Source organism: Ammospiza caudacuta, chromosome 36, assembly GCF_027887145.1.
Source record: "Ammospiza caudacuta isolate bAmmCau1 chromosome 36, bAmmCau1.pri, whole genome shotgun sequence".
In the NCBI taxonomy this organism is placed as follows: Eukaryota; Metazoa; Chordata; class Aves; order Passeriformes; family Passerellidae; genus Ammospiza; species Ammospiza caudacuta.
The window spans coordinates 1364605-1379911 of NC_080628.1; the positions used below are offsets into that span (position 1 = coordinate 1364605).

The following is a 15307-nucleotide window of genomic DNA, read 5'->3' on the forward strand; positions in this document are numbered from 1 at the left end:
CGGGTTGGTTTTTTGGGGTCCCATTTCGGGGTGTCCCCCCAAATTTTGGGTTCCATTTTGGGACCCCATTTTGGGGCTTCCATCCCAATTTTGGGGCCATTTTTGGGTCCCATTTCGGGGTGTCCCCCCAAATTTTGGGTCAGTTTTTGGGGTCCCCTCCCACCTTTTGGGTTCCATTTTGGGGCTTCCATCCCAATTTTTGGGGCCATTTTTGGGGTCCCATTTCGGGGTGTCCCCCCCAAATTTTGGGTCAGTTTTTGGGACCCCATTTTGGGGCTTCCATCCCAATTTTGGGGCCATTTTTGGGGTCCCATTTCGGGGTGTCCCCCCCAAATTTTGGGTCAGTTTTTGGGGTCCCCTCTCACCTTTTTGGGGTGTATTTTTTGGACTCCTCCCCCTAAATTTCGGGTTGGTTTTTGGGGTCCCATTTCGGGGTGTCACCCCCAAATTTTGGGTCAGTTTTTGGGGTCCCCTCCCACCTTTTGGGTTCCATTTTGGGGCTTCCATCCCAATTTTGCAGCCATTTTTGGGGTCCCATTTCGGGGTGTCACCCCCAAATTTTGGGTCAGTTTTTGGGGTCCCCTCTCCCCTTGTTGGGGTGTATTTTTTGGACTCCTCCCCCTAAATTTTGGGTCAATTTTTTGGGTCCCATTTTGGGGTGTTACCCCAAATTTTGGGTCAGTTTTTGGGGTCCCCTCTCACATTTTTGGGGTGTATTTTTTGGACTCCTCCCCCTAAATTTCGGGTCGGTTTTTGGGGTCCCATTTTGGGGTGTCCCCCCAAATTTTGGGTCAGTTTTTGAGGTCCCCTCTCACCTTTTGGGTTCCATTTTGGGACCCCATTTTGGGGCTTCCATCCCAATTTTGGGGCCATTTTTGGGGTCCCATTTCGGGGTGTCCCCCCCAAATTTTGGGTCAGTTTTTGGGGTCCCCTCTCACCTTTTTGGGGTGTATTTTTTGGACTCCTCCCCCTAAATTTCGGGTTGGTTTTTGGGGTCCCATTTCGGGGTGTCACCCCCAAATTTTGGGTCATTTTTTGGGGTCCCCTCTCCCCTTTTTGGGGTGTATTTTTTGGACTCCTCCCCCTAAATTTTGGGTCAATTTTTTGGGTCCCATTTTGGGGTGTTACCCCAAATTTTGGGTCAGTTTTTGGGGTCCCCTCTCACATTTTTGGGGTGTATTTTTTGGACTCCTCCCCCTAAATTTCGGGTTGGTTTTTGGGGTCCCATTTCGGGGTGTCCCCCCCAAATTTTGGGTCAGTTTTTGGGGTCCCCTCTCACCTTTTGGGTTCCATTTTGGGACCCCATTTTGGGGCTTCCATCCCAATTTTTGGGGCCATTTTTGGGGTCCCATTTCGGGGTGTCCCCCCCAAATTTTGGGTCAGTTTTTGGGGTCCCCTCTCACCTTTTTGGGGTGTATTTTTTGGACTCGTCCCCCTAAATTTCGGGTTGGTTTTTGGGGTCCCATTTCGGGGTGTCCCCCCCAAATTTTGGGTCATTTTTTGGGGTCCCCTCTCACCTTCTGGGGCATCTTGCCCAGCACCCACTCCAGCTCCAGGTTGACGGGGGTGGGGAGCCCCTTGTGGGACCCCCCCTCGGGCACTGGCGAGGCCAGGTCATCGACCAGCACGATCTGGGGGGGGGACACCCCAAAATCAACCCCAAATAAACCCCAAAATTACCCCAAAACGGCCCAAAAACACCCACAGAAATTATCTCGAAAATCAACCCCAAAACACCTCAAAAATACCCCAAAACCACCCCAAAAACCCAACAAAATGACCCCAAAAGCGCTCACAAAAATCACCCCAAAATCACAACAAAATGACCCCAAAACCACAAGAAAATGACCCCAAAACACCCTAAAAATGACCCCAAAACCACAACAAAATGACCCCAAAAACACCCACAAAAATTACCCCAAAACCAACCCCAAAACCACCCCAAAAATGCGCCAGAAATCCCCAAAACCACCCCAAAATCAACCCAAAAATTACCCAGAAAATCAACCCCAAAACCCCCCAAAAATTACCCCAAAATCGCAAAACCACCCCCAGACTCCCAAAAATTACCCCAAAAATTGTCCCCAAAACCCCCCAAAAATCACCCTGAAAATCCATCCCAAAATCACCTCAAAAAACCCCAAAATTCAACCTCAAAACCCCCAACAAAAAAAAAAAATCCACCCCAAAAACCCCTCAGGACCCCAAAACACCCCAAAAATCACCCAAAAAAACCCCAAAAATCAACATTAATGTCCCCATTGATGTCCCCAACGTCCCCATTAATGTCCCCAATGTCCCCACTGTCCCCAATGTCCCCAATCCCCTCAGTGTCCCCAATGTCCCCATTAATGTCCCCAATCCCCCAATGTCCCCAATAATGTCCCCAATGTCCCCAATAATGTCCCCAATGTCCCCATTAATGTCCCCCAATGTCCCCAATGTCCCCAATCCCCTCAATGTCCCCAATGTCCCCCAATGTCCCCATTAATGTCCCCAATGTCCCCAATGTCCCCTCAGTGTCCCCAATGTCCCCAATCCCCTCAATGTCCCCAATGTCCCCAATGTCCCCAATGTCCCCAGTGATGTCCCCTACCCGTCCATCTCCCGTGACTGTCCCCACCATGCTGAGGGGACAGCGCTCTCTCTCCCAATGTCCCCAGTGTCCCCAATCCCCCCAGTGTCCCAAATCCCCTCAACGTCCCCAATGTCCCCAGTGTCCCCTCAGTGTCCCCAAGCCCCTCAGTGTCCCCAATGTCCCCAATGTCCCAAATGTCCCCAATGTCCCCTACCCGTCCATCTCCCGTGATTGTCCCCACCACGCTGAGGGGACAGCGCTCTCTCTCCCAATGTCCCCAATGTCCCCAATCCCCCCAATGTCCCCAATGTCCCCAATGTCCCCAGGCCCCCCAATGTCCCCTCAGTGTCCCCAGTGTCCCCAATCTCACCCGTCCATCTCCCGTGATTGTCCCCACCATGCTGAGGGGACAGCGCTCTCTCTCCCAATGTCCCCAATGTCCCCAATCCCCCCAATGTCCCCCCAATGTCCCCAATGTCCCCTCAGTGTCCCCAATCATGTCCCCAGTCTCACCCTGCCATCTCCCGTGATTGTCCCCACCATGCTGAGGGGACAGCGCTCTCTCTCCCAATGTCCCCAATGTCCCCAATGTCCCCAATCCCCTCAATGTCCCCTCAGTGTCCCCAATGTCCCCAATCCCCTCAATGTCCCCAATGTCCCCAATGTCCCCAATGTCCCCTACCCGTCCATCTCCCGTGATTGTCCCCACCACGCTGAGGGGACAGCGCTCTCTCTCCCAATGTCCCCAATGTCCCCAATCCCCTCAATGTCCCCAATGTCCCCAATGTCCCCAGGCCCCCCAATGTCCCCAATGTCCCCTCAATGTCCCCAACGTCCCCAATGTCCCCAATGTCCCCAATGTCCCCAAACCCCTCAATGTCCCCAGTGTCCCCAGTGTCCCCAACGTCCCCAATGTCCCCAGTGTCCCCAGTCTCACCCTGCCATCCCCGGTGATTGTCCCCACCACGCTGAGGGGACAGCGCTCTCTCTCCGCCAGCCGCCGCAGCAGCCCCAGCGCCTCCGGCCGCACCAGCAGCGCGTTGGACTCCTGGTACTCGGCGCCCCAGAGCTCCAGGATGCTCACGGTGGGGTCACCCAGCTGCCACCGGGGCCACCAAGGTGTCACCGATGTCACCAAGGTGCCACCGATGTCACCAAGGTGCCACCAAAGCCACCCAGGTATCACCGATGTCATCAGTGAAATAACGGCATTGAAGGGGTTAAAGGCTTTGGGGACACTGGGGACATTGGGGACATGGCATGAGGGGGACAAGGGCTCCAGGATGCTCAGCGTGGCGTCACCCAGCTGCCACCGAGGCCACCAAGGTGTCACCGAGGCCACCAAGGTGTCACCGATGTCACCAAGGTGCCACCAAGCCCATTGGGTGTAATGGGGGATATCACGGCACTGAAGGGGTTAAAGGCTTTGGGGACACTGGGGACATTGGGGACATGGCATGAGGGGGACAAGGGCTCCAGGATGCTCACGGTGGGGTCACCCAGCTGCCACCGAGGCCACCAAGGTGTCACCAATGTCACCAAGGTGCCACCGATGTCACCAAGGTGCCACCAAACCCATTGGGTGTAATGGGGGATATCACGGCATTGAAGGGGTTAAAGGGTTTGGGGACACTGGGGACATTGGGGACATGGCATGAGGGGGACAAGGGCTCCCGGATGCTCACGGTGGGGTCACCCAGCTGCCACCGAGGCCACCAAGGTGTCACCGATGTCACCAAGGTGCCACCGATGTCACCAAGGTGCCACCAAGCCCATTGGGTGTAATGGGGGATATCACGGCGTTGAAGGGGTTAAAGGGTTTGGGGACACTGGGGACATTGGGGACATGGCATGAGGGGGACAAGGGCTCCCGGATGCTCACGGTGGGGTCACCCAGCTGCCACCGAGGCCACCAAGGTGTCACCAATGTCACCAAGGTGCCACCGATGTCACCAAGGTGCCACCAAGCCCATTGGGTGTAATGGGGGATATCACGGCACTGAAGGGGTTAAAGGCTTTGGGGACACTGGGGACATTGGGGACATGGCATGAGGGGGACAAGGGCTCCAGGATGCTCACGGTGGGGTCACCCAGCTGCCACCGGGGCCACCAAAGTGTCACCAAGGTGTCACCGATGTCACCAAGGTACCACCAAAGCCATTGGGAACAATGGCGGCCATTACGGCATTGAAGGGATTGGGGACATTGGGGACATTGGGGACATTTGGGGACATTGGGAGCATTGGGGACATTTGGGGACATTTGGGGACACCATGGGGACATTGGGAGCTTTGGGGACATTTGGGGACATTTGGGTGACACTGAGGACATTGGGGGGACATTAAGGGGACACTGGGGTCACACTGGTGACACTGGGGTGACACTAAGGGGACACTGAGGTGACACTGGGGACACTGCTGACACTGAGGCGACATTGGGGTGACACTGAGGTGACACTGAGGCGACACTGATGACACTGGGGTGACATTGGGGTGACACTGAGGTGACATTGGGGTGACATTGGGGACATTGGTGACACTGAGGTGACACTGGGGTGACATTTGGTGACACTGAGGTGACACTGGAGTGACATTGGTGTGACATTTGGTGACATTGGGGTGACACTGAGGTGACACTGGGGTGACATTGGGGTGACATTGGGGACATGGGTGACATCGGGGTGACATTGGGGACATTGGTGACACTGAGGTGACACTGGGGTGACATTGGGGTGACATTGGGGTGACATTGGGGACATGGGTGACATCGGGGTGACATTGGGGACATTGGTGACACTGAGGTGACACTGGGGTGACATTGGGGTGACATTGGGGTGACATTGGGGACATTGGTGACACTGGGGTGACACTGGGGTGACATTGGGGTGACATTTGGTGACATTTGGTGACACTGGGGACATTGGGGTGACACTGAGGTGACACTGAGGTGACATTGATGACACTGGGGTGACACTGGGGTGACACTGAGGTGACACTGGAGTGACATTGGTGTGACATTTGGTGACATTGGGGTGACACTGAGGGGACATTGGGGACATTGGAGGACATTTGGGGGATTGGGGACACCGGGGAGCAACGGTGACATTGGGGACACTGAGGACATTGGGGGGACATTAAGGTGACATTGAGGTGACATTGGTGACACCAAGGTGACACCGAGGTGACACTGAGGCGACATTGGTGACACGGGGGTGACATTTGGTGACATTGAGGTGACATTGGTGACACGGGGGGGATGACACTGGGGTGACACTGAGGGGACATTGGTGACACGGGGGGGTGACACCGAGGTGACATTAGAGACACCAAGGTGACACCGAGGTGACACTGAGGTGACATTGGTGACACGGGGGTGACATTTGGTGACACTGAGGTGACATTGGGGACACCGAGGTGACACTGAGGTGACATTGAGGTGACATTGGTGACACGGAGGTGACATTTGGTGACACTGAGGTGACATTGGTGACACAGGGGTGACATTTGGCGACATTGAGGCGACATTGGTGACACGGGGGGGGTGACACCGAGGTGACATTAGAGACACCAAGGTGACACCGAGGTGACACTGAGGTGACATTGGTGACACGGGGGTGACATTTGGTGACATTGAGGTGACATTGGTGACACGGGGGTGACATTTGGTGACACTGAGGCGACATTGGTGACACGGGGGTGACACCGAGGTGACATTGAGGTGACATTGGTGACACGGGGGTGACATTGGTGACACGGGGGTGACATTTGGTGACACTGAGGTGACACTGACCTGGAAGCGGCTGGCGTAGATGACGGCCCCGGCCGGCTCCGAGATCTCCTTGAGGACATTGCCTGGGGACATCGGGGACATCAGGGGGACATTGGGGACATCAGGGGGACATTGGGGACATTGGGGACAGCATTGGGGACATCAGTGGGGACAGCACTGGGGACATTGGGGACAGCATTGGGGACATTGGGGACATCAGGGGGACATTGGGGACATTGGGGACATCAGGGGGACATTGGGGACATCAGTGGGGACAGCACTGAGGACATTGGGGACAGCATTGGGGACATTGGGGACATCAGGGGGACATTGGGGACATTGGGGACATCAGGGGGGACATCATTGAGGACATTGGGGACAGCATTGGGGACATCACTGAGGACATTGAGGACATTGGGGACATTGGGGACATCAGGGGGGACATCAGTGGGGACAGCACTGGGGACGTCAGTGAGGACACAAAGGACATTGTTGGGGACATCGGGGACATCAGTGGGGACAACAGCCTGGCACCACCGATTCGTCCCATGGTGTCCCCCCACTGTCCCCATTAATGTCCCCAATGTCCCCCAAATGTCCCCAAATGTCACCCACCGTTCCCCCCGGAGCCCTGGTCGCGGATGGAGCTCACGGGGTCCCCAATGTCCCCAATGTCCCCAAAGTCCCCCATTAATGTCCCCAACACCCCCAATGTCCCCAAATGTCCCCAATCCCCATTAATGTCCCCAATGCCCCCGATGTCCCCATCAATGTCCCCAAACGTCCCCCACCGTTGCCGCCGGCGCCCTGGTCGTGGATGGAGCTGACGGGGTCCCCAATGTCCCCAATGTCCCCAATGTCCCCAATCCCCCCAAACTCCCCAACGTCCCCAAATGTCCCCAAATGTCCCCAAATGTCCCCTCTCTCACCGTTGCCGCCGGCGCCCTGGTCGTGGATGGAGCTGACGGGGTCCCCAATGTCCCCAATGTCCCCAATGTCCCCAACGTCCCCAACACCCCCAATGTCCCCAATCCCCATTAATGTCCCCAATGCCCCCAAACCCCCCATTGTCCCCAACATCCCCAATGTCCCCAAATGTCCCCGATGTCCCCAATGTCTCCAATGTCCCCAAATGTCCCCAATGCCCCCAATGTCCCCAATGTCCCCAATCCCCCAACACCCCCAATGTCCCCAATCCCCATTAATGTCCCCAAATGTCCCCTCTCTCACCGTTGCCGCCGGCGCCCTGGTCGTGGATGGAGCTGACGGGGTCCCCAATGTCCCCAATGTCCCCAATGTCCCCAACGTCCCCAACACCCCCAATGTCCCCAATCCCCATTAATGTCCCCAATGCCCCCAAACCCCCCATTGTCCCCAACATCCCCAATGTCCCCAAATGTCCCCGATGTCCCCAATGTCTCCAATGTCCCCAAATGTCCCCAATGCCCCCAATGTCCCCAATGTCCCCAATCCCCCAACACCCCCAATGTCCCCAATCCCCATTAATGTCCCCAAATGTCCCCTCTCTCACCGTTGCCGCCGGCGCCCTGGTCGTGGATGGAGCTGACGGGGTCCCCAATGTCCCCAATCCCCATTAATGTCCCCAATGTCCCCAACGCCCCCAATGTCCCCAACGCCCCCAATGTCCCCAAATGTCCCCAAATGTCCCCAAATGTCCCCCACCATTTCCCCCGGCGCCCTGGTCGTTGATGGAGCTGACGGGGTCCCCAATGTCCCCAATGTCCCCAACACCCCCAACGTCCCCAATGTCCCCAAATGTCCCCAAATGTCACTCACCGTTGCCGCCGGCGCCCTGGTCGTGGACGGAGCTGACGGTGTCCCCAATGTCCCCAACGCCCCCAATGTCCCCAATGTCCCCAACACCCCCAACACTCCCAATGTCCCCAATGTCCCCAAATGTCCCCAAATGTCCCCTCTCTCACCATTTCCCCCGGCGCCCTGGTCGTGGATGGAGCTGACGGGGTCCCCAATGTCCCCAACACCCCCAATGTCCCCAACGTCCCCAAATGTCCCCAAATGTCACTCACCGTTGCCGCCGGCGCCCTGGTCGTGGATGGAGCTGACGGGGTCCCCAATGTCCCCAATCCCCATTAATGTCCCCAATGTCCCCAACGTCCCCAATGTCCCAAATATCCCCAACACCCCGAACGTCCCCAATGTCCCCAATCCCCCCAATCCCCCCAATGTCCCCAACGTCCCCAAATGTCACCCACCGTTGCCGCCGGCGCCCTGGTCGTGGATGGAGCTGACGGGGTCCCCAACGTCCCCAATGTCCCCAAATGTCCCCAAATGTCCCCTCTCTCACCGTTTCCCCCGGCGCCCTGGTCGTGGATGGAGCTGACGGGGTCCCCAATGTCCCCAACACCTCCAATGTTCCCAATGTCCCCAATCCCCCCAAATGTCCCCAAACGTCCCCAACACTCCCAATGTCCCCAATGTCCCCAATGTCCTCAATGTCCCCAACGCCCCCAATGTCCCCAATGTCCCCAACACCCCCAACACCCCCAATGTCCCCAAATGTCCCCTCTCTCACCGTTCCCCCCGGCGCCCTGGTCGTGGATGGAGCTGACGGGGACCCCAATGTCCCCAATGTCCCCAATGTCCCCAATGTCCCCAACGCCCCCAATGTCCCCAATGTCCTCAATGTCCCCAACGTCCCCAATGTCCCCAAATGTCCCCTCTCTCACCGTTCCCCCCGGCACCCTGGTCGTGGATGGAGCTGACGGGGTTCGCGGCCCCGCTCTCGATGCAGCCGCGCAGGACCCGGTTCAGCTTCTGCTCCATCTCGGGGTCCCCGCGCTGCACGGCCCCCAAATCCCGCTCGGCCTCGTTGTCACCCTGCACCTGAGGGGACACCGCGGGGACAACGGGGTGGCACCGAAAATCCCCAAAAAAATCCATCCAGGATGAAGAAAAACGCAAAAAACCCCGAGAAAATCCACCCAGGAACACCCAAAATCCCATTAAAAAGCCCCAAGACCCAAAAAATTCTGACCAGAAACCCCCGAAGTACCAAAATCCAAGAAAATCCCACCCAGAGACCTCAAAAATCCCAAAATCCCCAAAATATCCTGACTGGAAAAACAAAAAATCCTAAAATGCCCAAAAAATCCCAACCAGAAACCTAAAAATCCCAAAATCAAAAAAAAAAAAAAAAAAAAAAAAAAAAAAAAAAAAAAAAAAATCTAAACTAGACACCTCAAAAGTCCCAAAATAAAACAAAAAAAATTTCCAATGAAAGAGCAAAAAAATCCCAAAATTCCCCCCAAAATTCGGTGCAGGAACAGCGAAAATCCCCCCCAAAAAAATCCCATCCAAAATATGAAAATGCCATAAACATCCTCCCAGGAACCCCAAAATCCCCAAATCCCCGAAATTCCCCCAAATATCCCAAAATTTCCATAAATCCACCCAATCTCCCCAAAAATCCCCCCCAGATTTCCCCAAAAATTCCCCAAATTCCACCCAGAATCTCCCAAAATTCCCTCAAATCCCCCAAATTCCCCCCTAAAGTCCCCCCAAAATCCCAGAATTCCCCCCAAATTCCTCTCGAAAATCCCCGGAAATTTCCCCAAATCCCCAAAATTCTCTCCCAAACCCCCCCAAATCCATCCTAAATCCCCTGAAATTCCCCCAAAATCTCCCTGAAATTCCCCCCAAATTCCCCCCAAAACCTCCCTGAAATCCACCCCGAAATCCCAAAAAAAATCCCCCCAAAAAATCCCCCCAAATTCACCCTAAATAGCCCCAAAATTCCCCAAATCCTCCCTAAATCCCTCAAATTTCACTCCAAAAATCCTCCCAAATTCTCCCCCAAATTCTACCAAAAAATCCTCCCAAATTTCACCCAAAATCCTCCCTAAATCCCCCCAAATTTCACCCCAAAATCCCCCCAAAATTTCCCTCTAAATTCCCCCAAATCCTCCAAAATCCCCCTCCAAATTCCCCCCAAAATTCCCCCCTAAATCCCCCAAATTCCCCCAAAAACCTCCCTGAAATCCACCCCAAAATCCCCAAAAAAATCCCCCCAAAATCGCCCCTAAATCCCCCCAAATTCTCCCTAAAAATCCCCCAAATTTTCCCCAAAACCCCCAAAAATCCCCCCAAAAAATCCCCCCAAATTCCACCCAAAATTCCCCAAATTCTACCTAAAATCCCCCAAATTTTCCCCAAAACTCTCCCTAAATGCCCCAAATTTCACCCCAAAATCCCCCAAAATCCCCCCAAAAAATCCTCCCAAATTCTCCCCCAAATTCTCCCTTAAAATCCCCCAAATTTCACCCCAAAATCCCCCCAAAATTTCCCTCTAAATTCCCCCAAATCCTCCCAAATCCACCCAAAATTCCCCCCAAAAATCCCCCAAATTCTGTCAAATTTCGCCCCAAAATCCCCCCAAAATTGCCCCAAAACCCAAATTTTCCCAAAATCGCGGGAATTTGCCCCAAACCTGGATGGAGGAGGCCGCCCCTCCCCCCATGCTGACCCCCAAAATTCTCTCAAATCTCCCCAAAATTTCACCCCAAAATTCCCCAAATTCCACCCAAAAATCCCAAATTTTCCCCAAACCCTCCCCAAAATCCTCCTGAATTCCCCCAAATCCACCCAAGATCCCCCAAAAATCCCAAATTTTCCCCAAATCCCCCCAAAATCCCCCCAAAAAATCCCCCCAAATTCCAACTAAAATACCCCCAAAAATTCCCCAAATTCTACCTAAAAATCCCCCAAATTTCACCAAAAATCCTCCCTAAATCCCCCAAATTTCACCCCAAAATCCCCCCAAAATTCCCCAAATTTCTCCCTAAATTCCCCCAAATCCTCCAAAATCCCCCCAAAATTCCCCTCCAAAATTCCCCCAAATTCCCCCCAAAACCTCCCTGAAATCCACCCCAAAATCCCCCCTAAAAATCCCCCAAATTTCCCCCAAAATCCCCCCTAAAAATCCCCCAAATTTCCCCCAAAATCCTCCCTAAATGCCCCAAATTTCACCCCAAAATCCCCCCAAAAATTCCCCAAATTTCCCCCTAAATCCCCCCAAAATGGCCCCAAAATCCCCAAATTTTCCCAAAATGTCGAGAATTTGCCCCAAACCTGGATGGAGGAGGCCGCCCCTCCCCCCACGCTGACCCCCAAAATTCTCTCAAATCTCCCCAAAATTTCACCCCAAAATTCCCCAAATTCCACCCAAAAATCCCAAATTTTCCCCAAACCCTCCCCAAAATTCACCCCAAATTCCATCAAAAATCCCAAATTTTCCCAAAAATGCTCAAATTCCCCCCAAAATCTTCCCTAAATTCCCCAAATTCCACCCAAAATCCCTCCAGAATTTTCCTAAATTTTAAAAAAACCCCAAATTTTCCCAAATTCCCAATTTTCCCAAATTCTCCCCATCTCCCCCCAAAATCTCCCAAAATTCTTCCAAATTCCACCTGAAATCCTCCCTAAATCTCCCAAATTTCTCCCCAAATCCCCTCCAAAATCCCAAATTTTCCATAAATCCCCCCAAAATTTCCCTGAAATCCCCCAAACTCCACCCAAAATTCCCCAAAATTCTCCCAAATCCCCCCAAAATCCCCAAATTTCCCAAAATGTCGAGAATTTGCCCCAAACCTGGATGGAGGAGGCCGCCCCTCCCCCCACGCCGATCCTGTAGACGGGACCCCCCAACTTCACCACCAACATCCCTGGGGGGGGGAAAACACCAAATTTGGGGATTTTGGGGCAAAATTCGGGGATTTTGGGGAAAATTTGGGGATTTTGGGGAAAATTTGGGGGATTTTGGGGGAAATTTGGGGGATTTTGGGGAAAATTTTGGAGGGATTTGGAGGGATTTTTGCGGAGAATTTGGGGAAAATTTGGGGGATTTTAAGGGGGGATTTGGGGGATTTTGGGGATTTCTGGGACATTTTTGAGGTTTTTTTTAGTTATTTTTGGGTTGTTTTGGTGTTGTTTTTTGTGTAATGTTTAGGGTGTTTTTAGGACATTTTGGGGACATTTTTTGGGGTATTTTTGGGTTATTTTTTGAGTTATTTGGAGGGTTATTTCTGGGATATTTTGGGTCATTTTTGAGGTCATTTTTGGGTATTTTTGGGGCCTCACCTGGCTCTGGGGTTTCCTTCTTGACGTGCTCGTCCTCCAGGGCCCCGATGCCGCCACTGAACATGATGGGTTTGATCCACTCCCGGCGCTGCCCCCCGGGCAGGACCTGCCCAAAGGAGCGGGCGAAGCCTGGAACCCCAAAATCCGTCAAATTCCACCCAGATTTACCCAAAGTTGCCAAAAAAAATCCCGCCAAAATCGGCCAGAATTGGAGAAATGCACAAACGGCAAAAAAACCAGCAGAAAATGGCAAAAATCGGCCCCAAACCAGCCCCAAATTGAACCAAAATCCCCGCCAAAATCACCCAAATCAGAGACACCAAAACTGCCCAAAATTGCCCCAAAATCTGCCCCAAAATCAGTGCAAAAATCACCCCAAAACGGCCTCAAAATCAGCACCAAAACCCTCCTGAAATGCCCCCAAAATCGCAGCCAAAATTACCCCAAAATCTGCTCCAAAATCCCCCAAAAATCTCATCCAAAATCTCTCTGAAATCACCCCAAAATCTGAGACAAAAACGCCCCAAAATCCCTCAAAAATCCCCCAAAAATCCCAACCAAAATCACCCCAAAACACCCAAATTGGAGAAACCCAAAATTCACCAAATTCACCCCAAAATTGCCCCAAAATCTGCCCCAAAATCAGCCCCAAATTAACCCCAAATCAGCCAAAAATCCCAACCAAAATCACCCCAAAACACCCAAATTGGAGAAACCCCAAATCACCCAAATTCACCCTAAAATCGGCCCCAAATCAGCCCAAAATCAGCCTCAAAAGCCCCTGAAATGTCTCCAAAATCTGCCCCAAAATCCCCGCCAAAAGCACCCAAATCAGAGAAACCCAAAATTGTCCAAAATTGCCCCAAAATCTGCCCCTAAATCACCCCTAAATCAGCGCAAAAATCCCCCAAAATTGCCCCAAAATCAGCCTCAAAATCTTCCTGAAATGCCCCCAAAATCGCAGCCAAAATCACCCCAAAATCTGCTCCAAAATCCCCCAAAAATCCCAACCAAAATCACCCCAAAATCTGAGACAAAAACGCCCCAAAATCCCCCAAAAATCCCAACCAAAATCAGTCCTAAATGTCCCCAAAATCGCAGCCAAAATCACCCCAAAATCTGAGACAAAATCCCCCAAAAATCCCAACCAAAATCATCCCAAAATGTGAGAAAAAAATGCCCCAAAATCCTCCCAAAATCCCCCAAAAATCCCAACCAAAATCACTCCTAAATGCCCCCAAAATCCCAGACAAAATCCCCCAAAAAACCCCAACCAAAATCACCACAAAATCCCAGACAAAAACGCCCCAAAATCCCCCAAAAATCCCCCAAAAATCCCAACTAAAATCACTCCTAAATCCCCCCAAAATCGCAGCCAAAATCCCCCAGAAATCCCTCAAAAATCCCAACCAAAATCATCCCAAAATCCCAGACAAAAACGCCCCAAAATCCCCCCAAAATCCCAACCAAAATCACTCCTAAATGCCCCCAAAATCGCAGCCAAAATCACCCCAAAATCAGCTCCAAAATCCCCCAAAAATCCCAACCAAAATTGCTCCAAAATCACCCCAAAATCCCAGACAAAACCGCCCCAAAATCCCCCAAAAATCCCAACCAAAATCACCCCAAAATCCCCAAATTGGAGAAACCCAAAATTCACCAAATTCACCCAAAATCCCCCAAATATCCCAACCAAAATCACCCCAAAATCTGAGACAAAAACGCCCCAAAATCCCCCCAAAAATCCCAACCAAAATCGCTCAGAAATCACCCCAAAATCCCAGACAAAAATGCCCCAAATCCCCCCAAAATCCCCCAAAAATCCCAACCAAAATCACCCCAAAACACCCAAACTGGAGAAACCCAAATTTCACCAAATTCACCCAAAATCCCCAAAAAATCCCAACCAAAATCACCCCAAAATCTGAGACAAAAACGCCCCAAAATCCCCCAAAAATCCCCCGAAAATCCCAACCAAAACCACCCCAAAATCCCCAAATTGGAGAAACCCAAAATTCACCAAATTCACCCCAAAATTGCCCCAAAATCAGCCCAAAATCTGCCCCAAAAAAATGCCCTGAAATGACCCAAAAATGCCTGAAAATTGTCCCCAAACCCCCAAATTGTCCCCAAATTGTCCCCAAATGTCCCCAAGCCCCCAAATTGTCCCCAAAACGCCCCAAGAACTCCCCAAAATTGTCCCAAAATTGTCCCCAAACACCCCAAAATGGCCCCAAAATTGTCCCAAATGATCCAAAATTGTCCCCAAATTGTCCCAAATGTCCCCAAACCCCCAAAGTTGTCCCCAAACGTCCCAAAAGTGTCCCAAAAATGTCCCCAAATCACCCAAAAATGCCCCAAAATGGCCCCAAAATTGTCCCCAACCCGCCCAAAATTGTCCCCAAATTGTCCCAAATGATCCAAAATTGTCCCCAAATTGTCCCAAATGTCCCCAAACCCCCAAAATTGTCCCCAAATGTCCCCAAACGGTCCCAAAAATGTCCCCAAATCACCCAAAAATGCCCCAAAAACCCCCTGAAAATCGTCCCCAAATTGTCCCCAAATTGTCCCAAATTGTCCCCAAGCCCCCAAATGTCCCCAAAGTGTCCCCAAACCGTCCCTAAAATGTCCCCAAAACCCCCAAAAATGTCCCCAAAACGGCCCCAAATTGACACCAAATTGTCCCAAATTGTCCCAAAATTGTCCCAAATTGTCCCAAATGTCCCCAGATTGTCCCCAATGTCCCCAAATTGTCCCAAAATTGTCCCCAAATTGTCCCCAGGTGTCCCCAAAGTGTCCCCAAACTGCCCCTAAGATGTCCCCAAAACCTCCCAAAAATGCCCC

General features: G+C 52.3%; 1 protein-coding gene across 1 annotated transcript in view; it reads right to left on the reverse strand.

Annotated features, from left to right (window-relative positions):
• PFAS (phosphoribosylformylglycinamidine synthase) overlaps positions 1-15307 on the reverse strand; it is a 77794-nt gene that overhangs the window by 29455 nt on the left and 33032 nt on the right. Inside the window, exons 11-16 of the mRNA XM_058823007.1 lie at positions 12464-12592; positions 11975-12048; positions 9055-9211; positions 6368-6429; positions 3516-3677; positions 1518-1631 (exon numbers count right to left, since the gene is read on the reverse strand). Coding sequence (XP_058678990.1) covers positions 1518-1631; positions 3516-3677; positions 6368-6429; positions 9055-9211; positions 11975-12048; positions 12464-12592 — 698 coding nt within the window. The remainder of the gene's footprint in view (positions 1-1517; positions 1632-3515; positions 3678-6367; positions 6430-9054; positions 9212-11974; positions 12049-12463; positions 12593-15307) is intronic.